General features: G+C 45.4%; 1 protein-coding gene across 1 annotated transcript in view; it reads right to left on the bottom strand.

Moving 5' to 3' along the window:
* The window catches only part of lama3 (laminin, alpha 3), a 458,111-nt gene extending 441,812 nt beyond the window's left edge, over nt 1-16,299 (bottom strand). Inside the window, exon 1 of the mRNA XM_078215598.1 lies at nt 15,547-16,299. Coding sequence (XP_078071724.1) covers nt 15,547-15,801 — 255 coding nt within the window. The 5' untranslated portion in view covers nt 15,802-16,299. The remainder of the gene's footprint in view (nt 1-15,546) is intronic.
* Nucleotides 16,300-20,291: the final 3,992 nt, after the last annotated feature.

The raw sequence follows: 20,291 nt of genomic DNA, 5'->3' as shown, positions 1-20,291 counted from the left end.
CTAAACTTCATAGAACATAGAACATTACAGCGCAGAACAGGCCCTTCGGCCCACGATGTTGCACCGACCAGTTAAAAAAAAAACTGTGACCCTCCAACCTAAACCAATTTCTTTTCGTCCATGAACCTATCTACGGATCTCTTAAACGCCCCCAAACTAGGCGCATTTACTACTGATGCTGGCAGGGCATTCCAATCCCTCACCACCCTCTGGGTAAAGAACCTACCCCTGACATCGGTTCTATAACTACCCCCCCTCAATTTAAAGCCATGCCCCCTCGTGCTGGATTTCTCCATCAGAGGAAAAAGGCTATCACTATCCACCCTATCTAAACCTCTAATCATCTTATATGTTTCAATAAGATCCCCTCTTAGCCGCCGCCTTTCCAGCGAAAACAATCCCAAATCCCTCAGCCTCTCCTCATAGGATCTCCCCTCCATACCAGGCAACATCCTGGTAAACCTCCTCTGCACCCTCTCCAAAGCCTCCACATCCTTCCTGTAATGTGGGGACCAGAACTGCACACAGTACTCCAAGTGCGGCCGCACCAGAGTTGTGTACAGTTGCAACATAACGCTACGACTCCTAAATTCAATCCCCCTACCAATAAACGCCAAGACACCATATGCCTTCTTAACAACCTTATCTACTTGATTCCCAACTTTCAGGGATCTATGCACACATACACCTAGATCCCTCTGCTCCTCCACACTATTCAAAGTCCTCCCGTTAGCCCTATACTCAACACATCTGTTATTCCTACCAAAGTGAATTACCTCACACTTCTCCGCATTAAACTCCATCCGCCACCTCTCGGCCCAACTTTGCAACCTGTCTAAGTCTTCCTGCAAACTACGACACCCTTCCTCACTGTCTACCACACCACCGACTTTGGTGTCATCAGCAAATTTGCTAATCCACCCAACTATACCCTCATCCAGATCATTAATAAATATTACAAACAGCAGTGGCCCCAAAACAGATCCCTGAGGTACACCACTTGTAACCGCACTCCATGATGAATATTTACTATCAACATGGTCCACTTGAGGAGTGTAACCCTACAGTACGGTGGGCCACTCCCTTCGCTTTCAGTGGGAGAACAGCAGCCTCCAAATTGCCCAACGTGCCCTGCCTGTAGCCTCTCGACGCTGAAGATTACCACACCCTCCCTGTTCCAGAATCTTGTGCCAGGCTGCAAGCCCATTGCGACTAAGAGTAGGCGTTACACCGCTGAGGATCGGATCTTCATTCGATCTGAAGTTCAGCGGCTCCTCAAGGAAAGGATCATACAACCTAGCGCTAGTCCGTGGAGAGCGCAGGTCGTGGTGGTCAAGAGTGGGAACAAACCCCAGATGGTCATTGACTATAGTCAGACCATTAATCGATATACGCAGCTGGATGCGTATCCCCTCCCGCGCATATCTGACATGGTCAATCAGATTGCGCAGTACCGGGTGTTCTCCACCATAGACCTCAAGTCTGCCTACCACCAACTCCCCATTCGCCCAGAGGACCGACAATACACGGCTTTTGAGGCGGATGGTCGCTTGTATCACTTTCTCAGGGTTCCCTTTGGTGTCACCAATGGGGTCTCGGTCTTCCAGCGTGCTATGGACCGAATGGTGGACCAGATCGGGCTGTGGGCTACCTTCCCGTACCTGGATAATGTCACCATCTGCGGCCATGACCAGCAGGACCACGACACAAATCTCCTGAATTTCCTACGCACTGCATCTCGCCTGAACCTGACCTACAACAGGGAGAAGTGTGTGTTTCGTACGTGCTGTTTAGCCATCCTCGGATACGTGGTGGAAAACGGGGTCATTGGCCCTGATCCAGACCGTATGCGCCCCCTCTCTGAACTTCCCCTGCCCACTAGTGCAAAAGCACTGAGAAGATGCTTAGGCTTCTTCTCTTATTACGCACAGTGGGTTCCCAATTACGCGGACAAAGCCCGTCCGCTCATTAAGTCCACTTCTTTTCCCCTAACACCAGAGGCCCGATTGGCCTTTGATAAATTAAAAGCCGACATCGTGAAAGCTACGATGCATGCTGTTGATGAGTCCATCCCCTTTCAGGTGGAGAGCGATGCATCTGATTTCGCCCTGGCCGCCACACTTAACCAGGCGGGCAGGCCCGTCGCCTTTTTTTCCCGCACCCTCCAAGGCCCCGAAATTCGGCATTCAGCGGTGGAAAAGGAGGCCCAGGCCATTGTGGAGGCCGTCAGGCACTGGCGCCATTACTTGGCGGGAAAACGGTTCACCCTGATCACGGACCAGCGGTCCGTGGCGTTCATGTTTAATAACACGCTGAGGGGCAAGATCAAGAACGACAAGATCTTGCGGTGGAGAATTGAACTCTCCACCTATATCTATGACATCATGTATCGTCCAGGGAAACTCAATGAGCCCTCGGATGCCCTCTCGCGTGGAACATGCGCTAGTATACAGGAGGACCGTTTGCAGGCTCTCCATAATGACCTATGCCATCCTGGGGTCACTCGGCTCTACCACTTTATAAAAGCCCGCAATCTGCCCTACTCGGTGGAGGATGTCAGGTCCATAACAAGAAGCTGTCGGGTATGCGCGGAATGCAAACCGCACTTTTACCGACCTGACCGGGCACAATTAGTCAAGGCCACTCGGCCCTTCGAAAGACTGAGTGTCGATTTTAAGGGCCCCCTTCCCTCAACAGATCGGAATGTGTACTTCCTCAACATCATTGACGAGTACTCGAGATTCCCTTTTGTTATTCCCTGCTCTGATACATCCGCTGCCACGGTTATCAAGGCATTACGTGATCTTTTTACCCTGTTCGGGTACCCCAGCTACATTCACAGCGACAGGGGCTCGTCGTTCATGAGCGATGACTTGAGGCAATACCTGCTCTCATACGGGATTGCCTCCAGTAGAACCACGAGCTACAACCCTCGGGGTAACGGACAGGTGGAACGTGAGAATACTACAGTCTGAAAAGTTGTCTTACTGGCGTTGAAGTCAAAAAGCCTTCCAGTCTCCCGTTGGCAAGAGGTGCTCCCTGATGCGCTCCATTCCATTCGCTCACTCCTGTGTACGGCAACCAACGCTACTCCCCATGAGAGGATGTTTTCATTCCCTCGGAAGTCTTCCTCTGGGACCTCATTACCGTCTTGGTTGACGTACTCAGGACCTGTCCTCCTGCGGCGACATGTAAGGGCCCGCAAGTCCGACCCGTTGGTCGAACAGGTCCATCTCCTCCACGCCAACCCTCAGTATGCCTATGTGGCATACCCTGACGGGCGAGAGGACACGGTCTCGATCCGAGACCTGGTGCCAGCAGGGGACGTAGAAACTCCTGTCGCTCCCATACCCCCTGTTACAAACCCCATAACTCTTGTTTCCCCTCCGGACACGGCGCGGGCAGCATCGGGACCATTACTTAACCCTTTTACTCCCGTGTACAGCTTGCCTGAGTCCAGAGGATGGTCGCCACTTCAGGGCGTGTCGGAACTCCATGGATTACCATCACCTCAGGGTCAACCGGCCCGTGTGTCTGTGGAGGAACAGTTGGACATCGCCTTGGGGAGAACACCACCGCGAGTGCCTACTCCGGTGTCATCGCCGGTATTGAGGAGGTCACAACGACGGTGCGGTCCCCCTGACCGTCTGAACTTATAGACTGATGACAAATTATTCTGGTTTTTTTGTACCCCGCCGGCCTTTGTCTTCAAAGGAGGGGTGAATGTGGTGAACCATCGTTGGTTCCCACTAGATAGTACTGAGCCAGGGTCTGGCCAGTACTACAAGTATGTATATATGTTGCTGTTGGGGTTAGGGTTGGGTTGTTACACCTTGTATTATAGTTATTGTGGTACATCCCAGTCAGGCTCCGCCTCCTGGGAGAGGTATAAAGGTCTCTGCTCTGTCTGGGACCCCTCAATCTGGGATCGTGTATATAATTAGTAGCTGCCTTGTTACAGCAAATAAAAGCCTTTATTTCCTGAGCATCAAGCCTCGTGTGTGATAACGCGCATCAATCATTGACTGACTAATGCCAATTATAAAGAATACACAAGCCAAAAGCCTCACTTCTAAAAAAAACAAAAATCTCAATACAACATGATCATGGATAAAGATAGATCTGGTCCTCGGGTTGAGGTTCTAAACTGGAAAACGGCCAAATTTGAAGAAATGAGAAAGGATCTAAAAAGCGTAGATTGGGACAGGCTGTTCTCTGACAAGGATGTGATTGGTAAGTGGGAGGCCTTCAAAGGAGAAATTTTGAGAGTGCAGAGTTTGTATGTTCCTGTCAGGATTAAAGGCAAAGTGAATAAGAATAAGGAACCTTGGTTCTCGAGGGATATTGGAGCTCTGATAAAGAAGAAGAGAGAGATGTATGACATGTATAGGCAACAGGGAGCAAATAAGATGCTTGAGGAGTATAAAAAGTGCAAGAAACTACTTAAGAAAGAAATCAGCAGGGCTAAAAGAAGACATGAGGTTGCTTTGGCAGACAAGGTGAAGGATAATCCTAAGAGCTTCTACAGGTATATTAAGAGCAAAAGGATAGTAACGGATAAAATTGGTCCTCTTGAAGATCAGAGTGGTCGGCTATGTATGGAACCAAAAGAAATGGGGGAGATATTAAATGGGTTTTTTGCATCCGTATTTACTAAGGAAACTGGCATGGAGTCTATGGAAATAAGGCAAACAAGTAGGGAGGTCATGGAACCTATACAGATTAAAGGGGAGGAGGTGCTTGTTGTCTTGAGGCAAATCAGAGTAGATAAATCCCCAGGACCGGACAGGGTATTCCCTCGGACCTTGAAGGAGACTCGTGTTGAAATTGCAGGGGCCCTGGCAGATATATTTAAAATGTCGGTATCCACGGGTGAGGTGCCGGATGATTGGAGGATAGCTCATGTTGTTCCGTTGTTTAAAAAAGGCTCAAAAAGTAATGCGGGAAATTATAGGCCGGTAAATTTGACGTCAGTAGTAGGTAAATTATTGGAAGGAGTACTAAGAGATAAAGGATCTACAAATATTTGGATAGACAGGGACTTATTAGGGAGAGTCAACATGGCTTTGTGCGTGGTAGGTCATGTTTAATCAATCTATTAGAGTTTTTTGAGGAGGTAACCAGGAAAGTGGATGAAGGGAAGGCAGTGGATGTTGTCTACATGGACTTTAGTAAGGCCTTTGACAAGGTCCCACATGGGAGGTTAGTTAGTAAGGTTCAGTCGCTAGGTATACATGGAGAGGTAGTAAATTGGATTAGACATTGGCTCAATGGAAGAAGCCAGAGAGTGGTAGTGGAGGATTGCTTCTCTGAGTGGAGGCCTGTGACTAGTGGTGTGCCACAGGGATCAGTGCTGGGTCCATTGTTGTTTGTCATCTATATCAATGATCTGGATGATAATGTGGTAAATTGGATCAGCAAATTTGCTGATGATACAAAGATTGGAGGTGTAGTGAGGAAGGTTTTCAAAGCTTGCAGAGGGATTTGGACCAGCTAGAAATATGGGCTGAAAAATGGCAGATGGAGTTTAATGCAGACAAGTGTGAGGTCTTGCAGTTTGGAAGGACAAACCAAGGTAGAACATACAAGGTAAATGGTAGGACACTGAAGAGTGCAGTAGAACAGAGGGATCTGGGAATACAGATACATAATTCCCTAAAAGTGGCATCACAGGTAGATAGGGTCGTAAAGAGTGCTTTTGGTACATTGGCCTTTATAAATAAAAGTATTGAGTATCAGAGTTGGAATGTTATGGTGAGGTTGTATAAGATATTGTGGCCTATAGTGTGTTAGCTTTTATTAACAGGGGGTTGGAGTTTAAGAGCCGTGGGGTTATGCTGCAACTGTACAGGACCTTGGTGAGACCACATTTGGAATATTGTGTGCAGTTCTGGTCACCTCACTCTAAGAAGGATGTGGAAGCGCTGGAAAGAGTGCAGAGGAGATTTACCAGGATGCTGCCTGGTTTGGAGGGTAGGTCATATGAGGAAAGGTTGAGGGAGCTAGGGCTGTTCTCTCTGGAGCGGAGGAGGCTGAGGGGAGACTTAATAGAGGTTTGTAAAATGATGAAGGGGATAGATAGAGTGAACGTTCAAAGACTATTTCCTCGGGTGGATGGAGCTATTACAAGGGGGCATAACTATAGGGTTCATGGTGGGAGATATAGGAAGGGTATCAGAGGTAGGTTCTTTATGCAGAGAGTGGTTGGGGTGTGGAATGGACTGCCTGCAGTGATAGTGGAGTCAGACACTTTAGGAACATTTAAGCGGTTATTGGATAGGCACATGGAGCACGCCAGGATGATAGGGAGTGGGATAGCTTGATCTTGGTTTCAGATAAAGCTCGGCACAACATCGTGGGCCGAAGGGCCTGTTCTGTGCTGTACTGTTCTATGTTCTATTGGTGAGGCCGAATTTAGAGAATTGTGTGCAGTTTTGGTCACCTAATTACAGGAAGGATATTAATAAGGTTGAAAGAGTGCAGAGAAGGTTTACAAGGATGTTGCCGGGACTTGAGAAACTGAGTTACAGAGAAAGGTTGAATAGGTTACGACTTTATTCCCTGGAGCGTAGAAGAATGAGGGGAGATTTGATAGAGGTGTATAAAATTATGATGGGTATAGAGAAAGCGAATGCAAGCAGGCTTTTTCCACTGAGGCTAGGGGAGAAAAAAAACTAGAGGACATGGGTTAAGGGTGAAGGAGGAAAAGTTTAAAGGGAATATTAGCGGGGGCTTCTTCACACAGAGAGTGGTGGGAGTGTGGAATGAGCTGCCAGATGAAGTGGTGAATGCGGGCTCACTTTTAACATTTAAGAAAAACTTGGACAGGTACATGGATGAGAGGGGTGTGGAGGGATATGGTCCAGGTGCAAGTCAGTGGGACTAGGCAGAAAAATGGTTCGGCACAGCCAAGAAGGGCCAAAAGGCCTGTTTCTGAGCTGTAATGTTCTATGGTTCTAACAGTAAAATTTGGTCCTCCACATTGAGGTAAACAGACACCAAATGTAAATATTCATTCTCACATATTTCCAAAAATAATAAAGCTCACAATAAAACACTTCCATGCTAATTATTAAAATACTAAGTTCCGTTCCTTGTGGTTGAGCTCTCTGCCTAGTTATTCACTGCATTACATAAAACCTCACAACATTTTAATCACATTCATTTTAACAATGTATCTAATTAGACTTCTCATTTCAAAACACATTGCCAGAATTTAATTTAAATGATTTTGCACAACATGCTCAGGGCAATTTCTGCAACAAATAGCACTCTACTGATTAAAAGGCCTTAAATAAAATAACAATTCTGTAGGCTGACACAGATTCAATAATTATATAAAATTACATACAGCATGAATGAAGCCATTTGATCCAACAGGTTTATACAGGCATTGCCGCTCCACATAAAGCTCTTCCCATTCTATTTACTCCATTACTTCCTATCAGTGTATTCTTCTATTCCTTTCTTCCTCGTGTATTTATGCAGTTTTTCCTTAAAAACAGCAATGCTGTTCACTTTAACCACTTCCTGTGATAGTGAGTTCCACATTCTCACCACTCTCTGGGTAAAGAAATTTCTCCTGAATTCCTGATTAGATTTATTAGTGACTATCTTATGGTCCACTCCTGGTGATAAAGCAGTTTGGGGTGTCCATGAACCATCCTGGCACCAACACAATTTCATGCCTAAAGATGTTTTAACTCTAGATCTTATCGGTGGGAAGCCTTAGTCATACATACACTGAAGTCAATGCTCAGACATGCAACAAAAGGAATATCTTTGTGCATCTGAACACTCACATTCACAAGTGCACACCTTAACAACATTCAGCTACACAGTTCAAACGCAAGAAATAAATATTTCTTTAGCATGTTGATATATCCTGAAGCTATCCTAAAGTAAAAGTCAATGGAATACTTTAAAGTTGTCACTTTTGTTCCGTAGGTAAGTGTTTCTGAAAAGATATTGAAAACAATTGATTGGAGTTAGTGGTTCCAATTTAATGTTACATTTTGACCATTGATGTAAAAATAATTCAACTGTGCAAAGATACCCAGGGAGGTATACACTTAGGGCAATGATAGGATACATAGATTGAGCTGCACTCAAACAAGCTAGATACAATATACTGAATTTTTCCAAGTCCTGCCAAGGGAGCAGAAAGTGGGAGCCAACTCTGGTGGGTGATAGCACCCTGGAGTGGCATTTTGGCCAATTAACAGCCTGATGCAACGCTCCCATTCAACTGAGGACAACAACTCATCCAATCAGAGGAACAGCAACTCAGCAGCGCCACCACAAACAGTGGCCACTGCTGAGGCTGCAGCATGTGAGGTTTAGACGTGGAATTTCAAAGCTTAGGGTCTAGACCGCTGATGGTGTGGATCCAATGAGGCAGGAGCATTTTGGATGAGCTGGAATTTATAGGAGATGAAAGATGGTGAGCCAAACCTGAGAGTATTGGAATTGTTGGGTTGAAGGTAATAAAAGTACAGATGAAAGTTTCAGCAGGGCATAGACAGGGGTGGAAATTGGAGGTACTACATGTGGAGAATGGGTTTGAAATTTAGCTGAGTATTGGATTGGAGGCTGAGGTTGTGAACAGTCCAGTTTATTCTCAGACAGTGACCAGATAAAGAAATGCAATCAGTTGTGAAATAACGGTGTTTGTGACTGGGTCCAAAGGCAATGACTACAGTATTGCCCATGTTTAATAAGAGGAAACTGTGGCTCCATCCAAGAAAAGTTGTTGGATAAGCAGTCTAACATTTAGAGTCAGTGGAGAGATTGAGAGAGGTGTCGTCAGTGTACATATAGAATCCAGAGTCATGTCTTTGGATGGTGTCATTAACGGGAAAAATGTCTATGAAAAATAGGATGTGACCAAAGATAATTCATTAGGGTAACATCAATGGTGGGGACTGAGAAAAAAGCCATTGGAGGACAATTTCTAGCTATGATTAAATCAATAAGAAGAGAGTCAGGCAAAGGAAAGCCCTATTCATTTGAACAGCAAATGGAAGAGGATGGTGTGACTGACTGCCATTCCAATCCTGAGCCCATTAGTTATTTTTTTCCTTCCCTTTTTCCCTCTTGAACTATTCTCTCCTGTTCCCTTCCTTCCTGCCATTCAGTCAGACCACCTTCATTTATCCCTGCTTAGAGTATTTTGTCACCCTAAATTCTTGCCCCAGCCCTTGAACAGTTCTCTGCCTTCCCACAGCCAGCCTCTGATCTCTCCATTCTGAAATCTAACGGTTCTGTGATGTTACTTCTGAATTGCACTTTCCAGTGATATGTTACCATAACATGATAGAAACATACAAGACTTTCAATTACAGAAATATGAGAAACTGAATTTTAAAGAAGTTCTGAAAAATGCTAACTTTTTTTGATACACTGATGAAATTATTGAATCTTTATCTGTTAACAGCCCAACATAGAAAAAATACAGCACAAACAGGCCCTTTGGCCCACAAGTTGCGTCGGTCATGTCCCTACCTACCTAGGCCTATATATAGGCTTACCTATAACCCTCAATCCTATTAAGTTCCATGTACTCATCCAGAAGTCTCTTAAAAGACCCTATCGAGTTTGCCTCCACCACCACTAACGGCAGCCGATTCCACTCACGCACCACCCTCTTAGTAAAAAACTTACCCCTGACATCTCCTCTGTACCTACTCCCCAGCACCTTAAACCTGTGTCCTCTCGTAGCAGCCATTTCAACCCTGGGAAAAAGCCTCCGAGAATCCACCCGATCTATACATCTCAACATCTTGTACACCTCTATCAGGTCACCTCTCATCCTTCGTCTCTCCAAGGAGAAAAGACCGAGCTCCCTCAACCTATCCTCATGAGGCATGCCAACCAATCCAGGCAACATCCTTGTAAATCTTCTCTGCACCCTTTCAATCATTTCCACATCCCTCCTGTAATGAGGCGACCAGAACTGAGCACAGTACTCTAAGTGGGGTCTGACGAGGGTCTTATAAAGCTGCATCATTATCTCACGACTCCTAAACTCAATCCCTCGATTGATGAAGGCCAGCACAACATACGCCTTCTTAACCACCTCCTCTACCTGCGAGGTCAATTTAAGAGTCCTATGGACCCGGACGCCAAGGTCCTTCTGATCCTCTACACGACCAAGAGTCTTACCCTTGATATTATACTCCTTCATCCCATTTGACCTGCCAAAATGGACCACTACACATTTATCCGGGTTGAAGTCCATCTGCCACTTCTCCGCCCAGTCTTGCATCCTATCTATGTCACGCTGCAGCTTCTGACATCCCTCCAAACGATCCACAACATCACCAACCTTCGTGTCGTCGGCAAACGTACCAACCCATCCCTCCACTTCCTCATCCAGGTCATTTATGAAAATGACAAACATCAAGGGTCCCAGAACAGATCCCTGGGGCACTCCACTGGTGACCGACCTCCATTCAGAAAAAGACCCATCTACAACCACTCTCTGCCTTCTGCAGGCAAGCCAGTTCCACAATCCACAAGGCAACAGCCCCTTGGATCCCATGCCCTCTCACTTTCTCGAGAAGTCTTGCACTGGGGGCCTTATCGAATGCCTTGCTGAAGTCCATGTAAACCACATCTACCGCTTTTCCTTCGTCAATGTGTTTAGTCACATTTTCAAAGAACTCCACCAGGCTCGTAAGGCATGATTTGCCTTTGACAAAGCCGTGCTGACTACGTTTGAGCATACTAAACTTCTCTAAATGTTCATAAATCCTGTCCCTCAGGATCTTCCCCATCAACTTACTAACCACTGAGGTTAGACTCACCGGTCGATAATTTCCTGGGCTATCCCTATTCCCTTTCTTGAATATAGGGACCACATCCGCAATCCTCCAATCCTCCGGAACCTCTCCCGTCTCCATCGACGACGCAAAGATCATCACCAGAGGCTCTGCAATCTCTTCCCTCGCCTCCCACAGTATGCTGGGGTACATCCCATCTGGTCCCGGCGATTTATCTATCTTGATGCTATTCAAAATTTCCAACACATCCTCTTTCTTAATGTCCACGTACTCAATCTTTTCAGTCTGCCGCAATCCTGTAGTACAACCATCCAGGTCTTTTTCCACCGTGAATACCGAGGTAAAATATTCATTAAGCACCTCTGCTATTTCTTCCGGTTCTGTACATACTTTCTCACCTTCACATTTTATAGGTTCTATTCCTTTACATCTCATCCTTTTACTCTTCACATATTTATAGAACGCCTTAGGGTTCTCCTTAATCTTATCTGCTAAGGCCTTCTCGTGACCCCTTCTGGCTCTCCTAATTTCTTTCTTAAGTCCCTTCCTACAAGCCGTATACTCATCTAGATCCCTATCATCGCCTAGCTCTCTGAACCTTTTGTACGCTTTCCTTTTCTTTCTCACTCGGTTCAGCGCAGCTTTCGTGCACCACGGTTCCCGTAACCTACCAAAACCTCCCTGTCTCATCGGAACGTTGTCATGCAGAACTCCAGGCAAACATTCCTTGAAAATCTGCCACCTTACTTCGGTACTTTTCCTCGAGAATACCTCCTTCCAATTTACGCCTCTAATCTCCTGCCTGATGGCTTCATATTTCCCCTTACTCCAGATAAACACTTTCCTAGCTTGCCTGATCCTATCTCTTTCCAATGCTAGTGTAAAGGAGATAGAGTTATGATCACTATCCCCAAGATGCTCCCCCACTGAGAGATCCGACACCTGTCCAGGCTCATTAGCCAGTACCAGATCGAGTACAGCCTCTCCTCTTGTAGGCTTATCCACATGCTGTGTCAGGAAACCCTCCTGAACACACCTAACAACTCCTCCCCATCCAAACCCCTTACCCTGGGGATATTCCAATAGATGTTTGAGAAATTAAAGTCTCCCATCACGACAACCCTGTTATTACTACATCTCTCCAGGATCTGTTTCCCTATCTGCTCCTCAACATCCCTGTTACTATTGGGTGGCCTGTAGAAAACACCCAGCAAAGTTATCGACCCCTTCCCGCTCCGGACTTCCACCCACAGAGACTCCATAGACAATCCCTCCATGGCTACATCAACCTACACCAAATGCCAGATCGAAATAATCCCTCACTCAACATAAGCATTACACAAGGGGCTTTGAATGTTTTCTATAGTCATTGCTTCAGTGCAAATCATCACCAGAGCCCTACTGTGTTTCCCATCATATGCCCATTTGTGTACCTCATCATGCAGCCATATATGACACACTATATGGCTCATTTATGTATCTCATCATTACTCAAAGTGTATACATTTGTGTAATCCAATCACATGATGCTTTTGTGTGACCAATCAGGTGACCCATTGTGTGACCCAACCATGTAACTCATGTTATTCATTCATGTGACTGGCCATGTGATCTTCAAGTGATCCATTATGAAATCCAATCATGTGCCTAAAGTGTACCCCATGAAATGCAATTGTATGATGCAATCATGTGACCCATGAGAGATCCACCATGTGATCTATTATGGGACATAATTGTGGTGATCTATTCTGTGACCCAATCATGTGATTGATCATGTAATCCAGAGATCCATCACGTAATCCACTGTGGCCCAATGGTGTGATGGAGCATTTGACCCAATCATGTAACTGACGGTGTAACTCAATCATGTGATTGATCGTGTATTGCACTGGTTTGACCCATTATGTGACATAATGCTAAACCCCAAATATTACAAGGTCAAAAAACAGTAGATTCTCTCCATTTCTTATTGTATTATAGATTCATAGAATCTATAAAAAAGAGCTCTTTGGTCCATCACATCTGCATTATACCTAATAATGTGAGAAAAACATTGGGCAGAATTATCCCAAGTCCTTGCCAGTGTGTCTGATGGCAGGGACAGTGGAAAATTATGGCAGGAGGGCCAGAAATCAGTTTCAGTCCAGCATGAATTTACAGCTGGATCATCCGCTGGTGCCTGCCATGGCAGGTCGAAAAATCCACAAGAGACAGGATGAACCTTACTTGCATCCTGTTAATAGGATGCAGATGAAGGCTTGAGCCCTCATGCCAGATTCTCTGTCATCCTGGCAGGAAAACACGCCACATTCGGAGCAACGTGACAGGCTGATGTCGGGACTTACCTGAGCAATGCTTGACACTGCCTCCAGAGTTCAGGATGGAGGCTGCCTGCAACCTTGTAACATCATCTTCAGGTGGACCTTCCAGCTCAGGTGTCCTGGAGGGGTCCATCTGCCAGTCCCAGAGATCCCCCGAGCCTCCAGAGATCCATCTTCATTTTCAGGAGGTCTACTTTCATTCTTCAATAGTGGGTCAGTGATGTTGGGCACCTTTTCAATATGGCATCCAGATACGATGGCAGAGTACGTGCCATCCAGGCCTGCCCCACCACTGATTCCGACGTAAAATGCCCAGGTGTATAATTAATGAGGTCGGGGTTGAAAGAATTGGCGAGCGTTCCCGTCGGCTGCAGCAAGAAACATTGACCGCGATTCTCCCATCGTGACCTGCAACTTTTCTGGCGGGTTGGGGTGGGAGATGCGCGTCGCCGGCCTTGTTCCGGGATTTGCGCAGGCGCTGGGAACGCATGCGCACCTCCCAGAGCCGGAGAACAGTCGCAGGCCAGACCACGCTGAAAACCGGAGGGAAGGCAGGTAAGTAATTTGAATCTTTTTTTAATACGTTTTAAATGTAGTTTACGTTTTATTATCAGGAACTTGCCGGTCCCGATTGAATCTCCCACCCTGCCAGCAGTACTTCATTCCGGCGGGGTTTAGAGTAGCTCCTCACGTTCGGGGAACTAGTGGGCGACCTCTCCAGAATGAAGGGGGGTCAATCAGGGTCCCCCAAGGGGTTGGGTGGCGGGGGTGGTGCCCCCTGGGCATGGGCACCCTGGCAGTGCCAACCTGTGCTCCCTGGCACTGCCCAAGGGGCAAAGTGCCCATGCCCAGGGGGCACCTTGGCACTGCCTACTGGACATCAGGCAGTGACAAGGGGGTGGGACCTACAGTGGGCGGGACCTAGGGGCAATCGGTGGGTGTGGGGGGGGTCCTGCTGTCACTCTGCAAAGAGGATCGGTCTGGGCTGGATTGAGGGCAGCGATTGGGGCAGGCTGGGGGGGCCTGCCTCCTGGGGGTGTCTGCCTCTTGGGGAGGGGTTCTGACCCCAGGCGGGGGTCAGCGGTTGTAGGTTCTGCCGGGGTCAGGCGGGTGGGTGGGATTGCCACTGCTGGGTGGGGGGGTGGCCTGGACATCGGGGCGCTCCAGCGGCAGGGGGGACAGGGAATTGTTGTGGGGACCACGATCGGGCCGTGGGAGGGGGGGGGGGCTGGAGGGGGAGCACTGCGGGGGTGCCAGGCTGGCCAGTAATCGAGCTGGCCAGCAAATGGGGAGACTGACAGATCGGGGCCACTGCGCATGCGCAGAGTTCCAGAACTGTCAAATTCTGGCGCGAATAGGCCCCACCCCTCCCGGGTTTTTAATGAGATTCACGATTGGGACCTCTGCAGTGCACAGAGTGCGGAGATTCGGGTGAGAGGCTGAACTGAGAAAACAGTCAGGATCTAGGACAGTTTTCCCGCCAATTCAGTACTGTTGGGAGAATCGTGGCCATTCTGCGATTTTGCCTCCACCATAGCACGTAGCCTCAAAATGGGAGGATCCCGCCCAACATATTTCAAAGTACACTTGCAATTAGGGGGAAATAAGTTAGAATCGGTCCCAGATTTAACTGAAAATTCAGTTATGGCCAAGTAATTAAAAATTGAAGGGAAATTGCTGGAACTGCACGCAGGTCAGTCAGCAGAAATGGAACTGGTTAACATTTCGGGGTGAGCAGAACAGGGGAGTGTTTTGAGGAACGGTACCAGCCTGAAACAGGATAACCTGGTTTTATTTCTTTCCAGATGTTGCTGTTATGTTTCGCACTTACAGCTTTGATAGTAGGTTTCCGGTATTTGCACATTAGTATTTTATAATTTAAGGCAGTTTAAAGTTGTGCTAAATTGAAATATTACTCCAGTCGATCGGATATGTTGTATATTTCTTTTCAAGCCTGGCTGTTATCCGGTTCAATGAATCAGTTTTCTATGCTGTTTCTGCCTGTAACAATACACGGGTGTTGGGATCGATTCGCTTGTGGAGTCTGCTGGGTGTAAACGGGAGTATAATCATTTACAGCAGCCTCCCGTCCACATAAACAGCAATTCTCGCACTAACCAGAGTCTACGATTTACACTGTGATTTTAACATTCAACAAATCGCTCTTCGCAAATCAAATCTAACCGTGAAGTATATCCACATTAAATAAACTTGTATAAATTTTTAATACTCGCAAACTTAATCGCAGAGTTACAGAAAGAGATTATTCGGCCCATCGTGTTCCTGTTGGCTCTTTGAAAGAGCTATCCGCATAACTGCAGAATCTGCCTTCATTGTAAAGATATTTAGTGTAATCTCCCAGACTGTCATTCCTTTGGAAAGAGGAATGTCCTGCCTGGAAGTGGGTTATAAGGCACTGGAGTTAGCAGCGTGCCATGTACCTGAATCGTCTGGCTGGATACTCCGGCAGCTGGTCCTCCCACCAGTTTACAGTACAGGTCCAACCTCGGCCTGTCCGACCCGTCCTCTCCGCAAGTGGCCGTAGCCGCGATCTTGGACCCTTGGGCTATGTTCAAGTAGGGCGGGTGCAGGCTGAAGCCGTTGACTTTGTCTGGCGCCTCCCGGCTGGCGAGCAGTTGTCCAAAGTGCAGCAGGACAGCAGCGAGCAGCAATCCTCCCCTCGCACCTCTCGCCATGTTTCACAGTCACTAGTCTCTCTCTCTCTCTGTCTCTGTCTGTCTCTCAACACTGGAGCTCTGCTCCTCGCCTATACCCAGTTACACACACCCTGTATCTACCCAGGAACTGGGACTGCAAGGAAATCCTGGCTGCACAATTCGCAAATTATTATTGTTTCAAACCTCTATATTTAGACGTTTCTTCAAATAAATGACTAATTAGACAGCGTCTTAAAATAAATATATGCCAAATGTATGCCAAATAATTGTCCTCGAAAAGATTTCTTTTAAAAATAGGATTAACCAGATTATTAAATGTGAACTTTTGTTCACTCACTTTTTTCTGAAAAAGTAAATTTGTTTTGATGTTAATTACTTTACAATATCTTGCACTAAATGGTATGTCATTGCTGCTGTGCCAAACATTAATCAAACTGGATATTCACGAAAGATTAATAAAATCCACCAGTAAAATTTTCTATCAAGTTTATTTGTGTAAATTCCACCCCTTTCGATGGTTTTCTCGGGGTAACCGGGTTTTTAAATAGAAAAAAGACAAATAAAAATGCGAAGTACTGCGTGCGCACATTTTATTTGCTGGAAAACAGCCAGGGAATGGAATCAAAAAATAAAAGTCCAAATACAAGCCTGAACATACCTTTCCTTTCAGCAAAGTGCCTGACATTCTTTCTTTTCAGGACAGACTGACACATTATCATGTCCTGTATTATTTCTTATTTAAATTAAGCCATGACTTTATGTATTAATTCAGGGAAGATGAGAGAGTACATTTGAGAGGAGATTGATTTGCCAGAATGGTTCCAGGGATGTGGGATTTTAGCTGCAAGGTTAGATTGGAGAAGTTAGGGTTGTTCCCCTGCGGGCAAAGAAGATGGAGGGGAGCTTTGACAGAGGTGTAGAAGATTATGACAGCTTTATATAAGGGAGATAAAGAAAAGCTGTTCCCAATGGCTGGGGGTACAAGGAGTCAGGGATCACAGATTTAAGATTTTGGCCAAGTGATGTGGGGAGGGGAGGGGGGGCGGGGATGTGAGGAAAAACATTTTTTTTACAATGAGTGGTGATAAGCTGGAATTAACTTCCCACAAGGGCAGTGGAAGCAGAAGCAATCAAAGGTAATTGGATAGAAATGTGAAGAAAAAGAACTTGCAGAGCTACAAGGATCGAGTGGCTTCACGGGAGGCAAACATGGATTCGATGGGCTGAAGGCCTCCTCCTGTGTTGTAAATTACTCAATGACTCTATGAAGCAGAGCTGCATTGTGTCCAGCTATGTTCAATAAAGCTGGAACGCTGAAATCTTTTATTCCGAATTTTGAAAGGCCAGACATTTTATGTCTTGGACATATACGTACTTGAAAAGGGAATATTTGCCAGAATATGAGTGTGGCATAAATGGATTGGCACATACAGGATGGGCTGAAAGGCTTCCTTTTGTGATACCATATTCTGTGAATGGTTATTGCACTGAAAATATGTGCAGACTATGCTTTCTAGCTCCACATCCAAAGTAACATTACCCTTTAAGTACCCTTTCAGGAAGGTCATTCCACATATTTTTACATATCACTTTACCACAGAGGACTCAAACAGCAGCACCTCCAACAGCTCTAGGTCTATAAAAACAGGCTGCTGTCAGCTGTCCTTTTATTACGCTCAATGACAAGGAGTCTTTATGTCCACTGATTGGAGAATATAAGTTGCCAAGGTTTTCGCATGAAACTGCTTACTTTTAAGTTCACACAGCTTCCAGGCAGCAAGCCAGTGCTGTAAACAGGAAGATTCACTAACATTGTGGTGACTTAAAGAATATCTAAAATGCTCAAAATTTCTTAATCGATAACAGAGTGAGGGGAACAATTCCAGGATTGTGGTCTGATCTGGAATTGTGTTGCAATAGTTAGAAAACATTTAAGTCCCACCCTTTCCTCCACCCCTCTGGCCAGTCTGAAAGCTCTTTGATGGTAAGCTTTTTGTTCCATTCTGAGTACATTATTTCCTATTTGGATCACACCTGTTGAAAATGTCGTGTTGTGATCTGCTGTATGTTGAGTTTTAAAGTTTATTTATTAGTGTCACAAGCAGGCTTACATTAACACTGCAATGAAGTTACTGTGAAAATTCCCCCAGTCGCCACACCCCGGCGCCTGTTCAGGTACACAGAGAGAATTTAGCATGGCCATTGCATCTGACCAGCATGTCTTTCCGACTGTGGGAGGAAACCAGAGCACCCGGAGGGAACCCATGCAGACACGGGGAGAACGTGCAGACTCCACACAGTCAGACAGTGCTAAAAGCTCGGCACAACATCGTGGGCCGAAGGGCCTGTTCTGTGCTGTACTGTTCTATGTTCTATGTTCTATGTAACCACTGTGCCACCATGCCGCCCCTCAACTGATCAAGTCTGAACAAAGTTAATTCAGCTGGGCATTTCCACAAAGCTGGACTTTAATAATTCAGAAGACCCATGAAGTAGGAATTATTTGAGAGTTTTTTTTAAATCTTGGAAATATTTAGGCATCTTTATATTTTCTGCTAACCTTTTTGGGATGAATAATTATTAGTATGCGCCACCCCATCCCTATCTTGATCCTATGTGTCAGCAGCGAATATGTGTGCATCAATCACAACATTATTGACCTGTGGGGTGAAACTAAAACATTGGGAATTGATACTTCTCCAGAGTATGTGAATGGATGATACAAATGTGGAACTCTCCCCTCCTGGGCTGGGAGACAATTGGAAATGTAAGAAAACTGATATTTTTGTTAGGTAACGGCATACAAGGTTATTGAAACCAGGTGGGTAAATGGAATACAGATAATCTAATTAAATGGTGTCAGAATAGGCTGGAGGGACTGAATGGCCTACTCCTGTCTCCATGATCAAAAGACTCCACTTAGAATCATAGAATGAGTCCATTTTGTCCATTGTGCTCCTGCAGGAGCTACTAACCTAGTCCTACTTCTTTGCCTTTTCCCCATTGCCCTGCAAAAGTGCTCTTCAGATACTTATCCAATTCCTTTTTTTATTATTGTCGCATGTATTGGGATACAGTGAAAAGTATTGTTTCTTGTGCACTATACAGACAAAGCATACCGTCCATAGAGTACATAGAGGAGAAGGAAAGGAGAGAGTGCAGAATATAGTGTTACTCTCACAGCTAGGGTTTGGAGAAAGATCAGCTTAATATATGGTAGGTCCATTCAAAAGTCTAATGGCAGCAGGGAAGAAACTGCTTTTGAGTCAGTTGGTATGTGAACTCAGATTTTTGTATCTTTTTCCCGACAGAAGAAGGTAGAAGAGAGAATGTCCAGGTGAACGGGGTCCTTGATTATGCTGGCTGCTTTTCCAAAGCAGTGGGAAGTGTAGACAGAGTCAATGGATGGGAGACGTGATGGACTGGGCTATGTTCACAACACTTTGTAGTTTCTTGCAGTCTTAGTCAGAGCAGGGTTCCCTTTTTGAAGGCCAGGATTGAATCTGCTTCCACCACATTTCAGATCCTAAGCACTTGCTGCGTAAATGGCATTTCTGATATTCTCTGGTTATTGTCCCAGTTTATACCCCTTCAGATTCCTGCTGGGAGGGTTAAGTTAAAATTGCACCACCATCCTTCCCATGGAAACTATCACGAAGGATTTACCTATTTCAAGCTTCCTGATCATTTATTCATTCAGGAGAAGCTTATTTAAGTGTACGGAATAGAATCATAAATTCTACATATACAAGAGAAACACAGAATTTTAAAACCCCATATTAATCCAAATAAAGTGAGAAATAAAAGCCAGAAGCTAGAAATGGAAATTAAAGAAAAGTACATTTAATGTTTGGAATACTCTTCCATCAAGGTACTTCAGTTAAAACCATTTGGGTTATTCAAAATATAATCAGATGTCATAACGAGAAGTCATGTGTAGCATAGAAATGGGATTTGTTTGATGGACTAAATGCCCTATTCTCATCTCTGACTTTTTTATAATACATTTTCTCATAAATATCTCACTTATAAAATATCAACAGGTGGGAATGTGTGATTCTATTTGTAACCAAAACACATCGATATCGTTTCTCCATGCAAGAATAGTTTACTGTGCAATTCTCCAATCAGCAGAAAATGAATTACCAAATGTACTTTACAATTATAATTGTATAAATGTACAGCTCAGAAGTACAGAGGCTATTCAGCCCATCTGGATTCTTGTTGGTTCTTTAAAAGAGCTGTCATGCTTATGACCACATTCTTGCTTTTTGATCGTAAACCAGTATGCTTCTTATCCTCAAGAATCTATCCAAATTCCCCTAATATTGTTTACCAACTCAGCTTCCACCACCTTTTCAGGTAAAGACAGGTTCCAGTTCCAGACTGCTCACTGAGTGAAAAAAATTATCAACTGCTCTCTAGAGCCTTTGCTAAGACTTTAAACCTATGACCTCATTCGTCCGTGGGAATGTTTCTTGATCTTCTCCATCAAAACCTCTCACCTT

Source organism: Mustelus asterias, chromosome 7, assembly GCF_964213995.1.
Source record: "Mustelus asterias chromosome 7, sMusAst1.hap1.1, whole genome shotgun sequence".
Lineage (NCBI taxonomy): Eukaryota > Metazoa > Chordata > Chondrichthyes > Carcharhiniformes > Triakidae > Mustelus > Mustelus asterias.
This window is presented reverse-complemented; position numbering and strand designations above follow the sequence as displayed.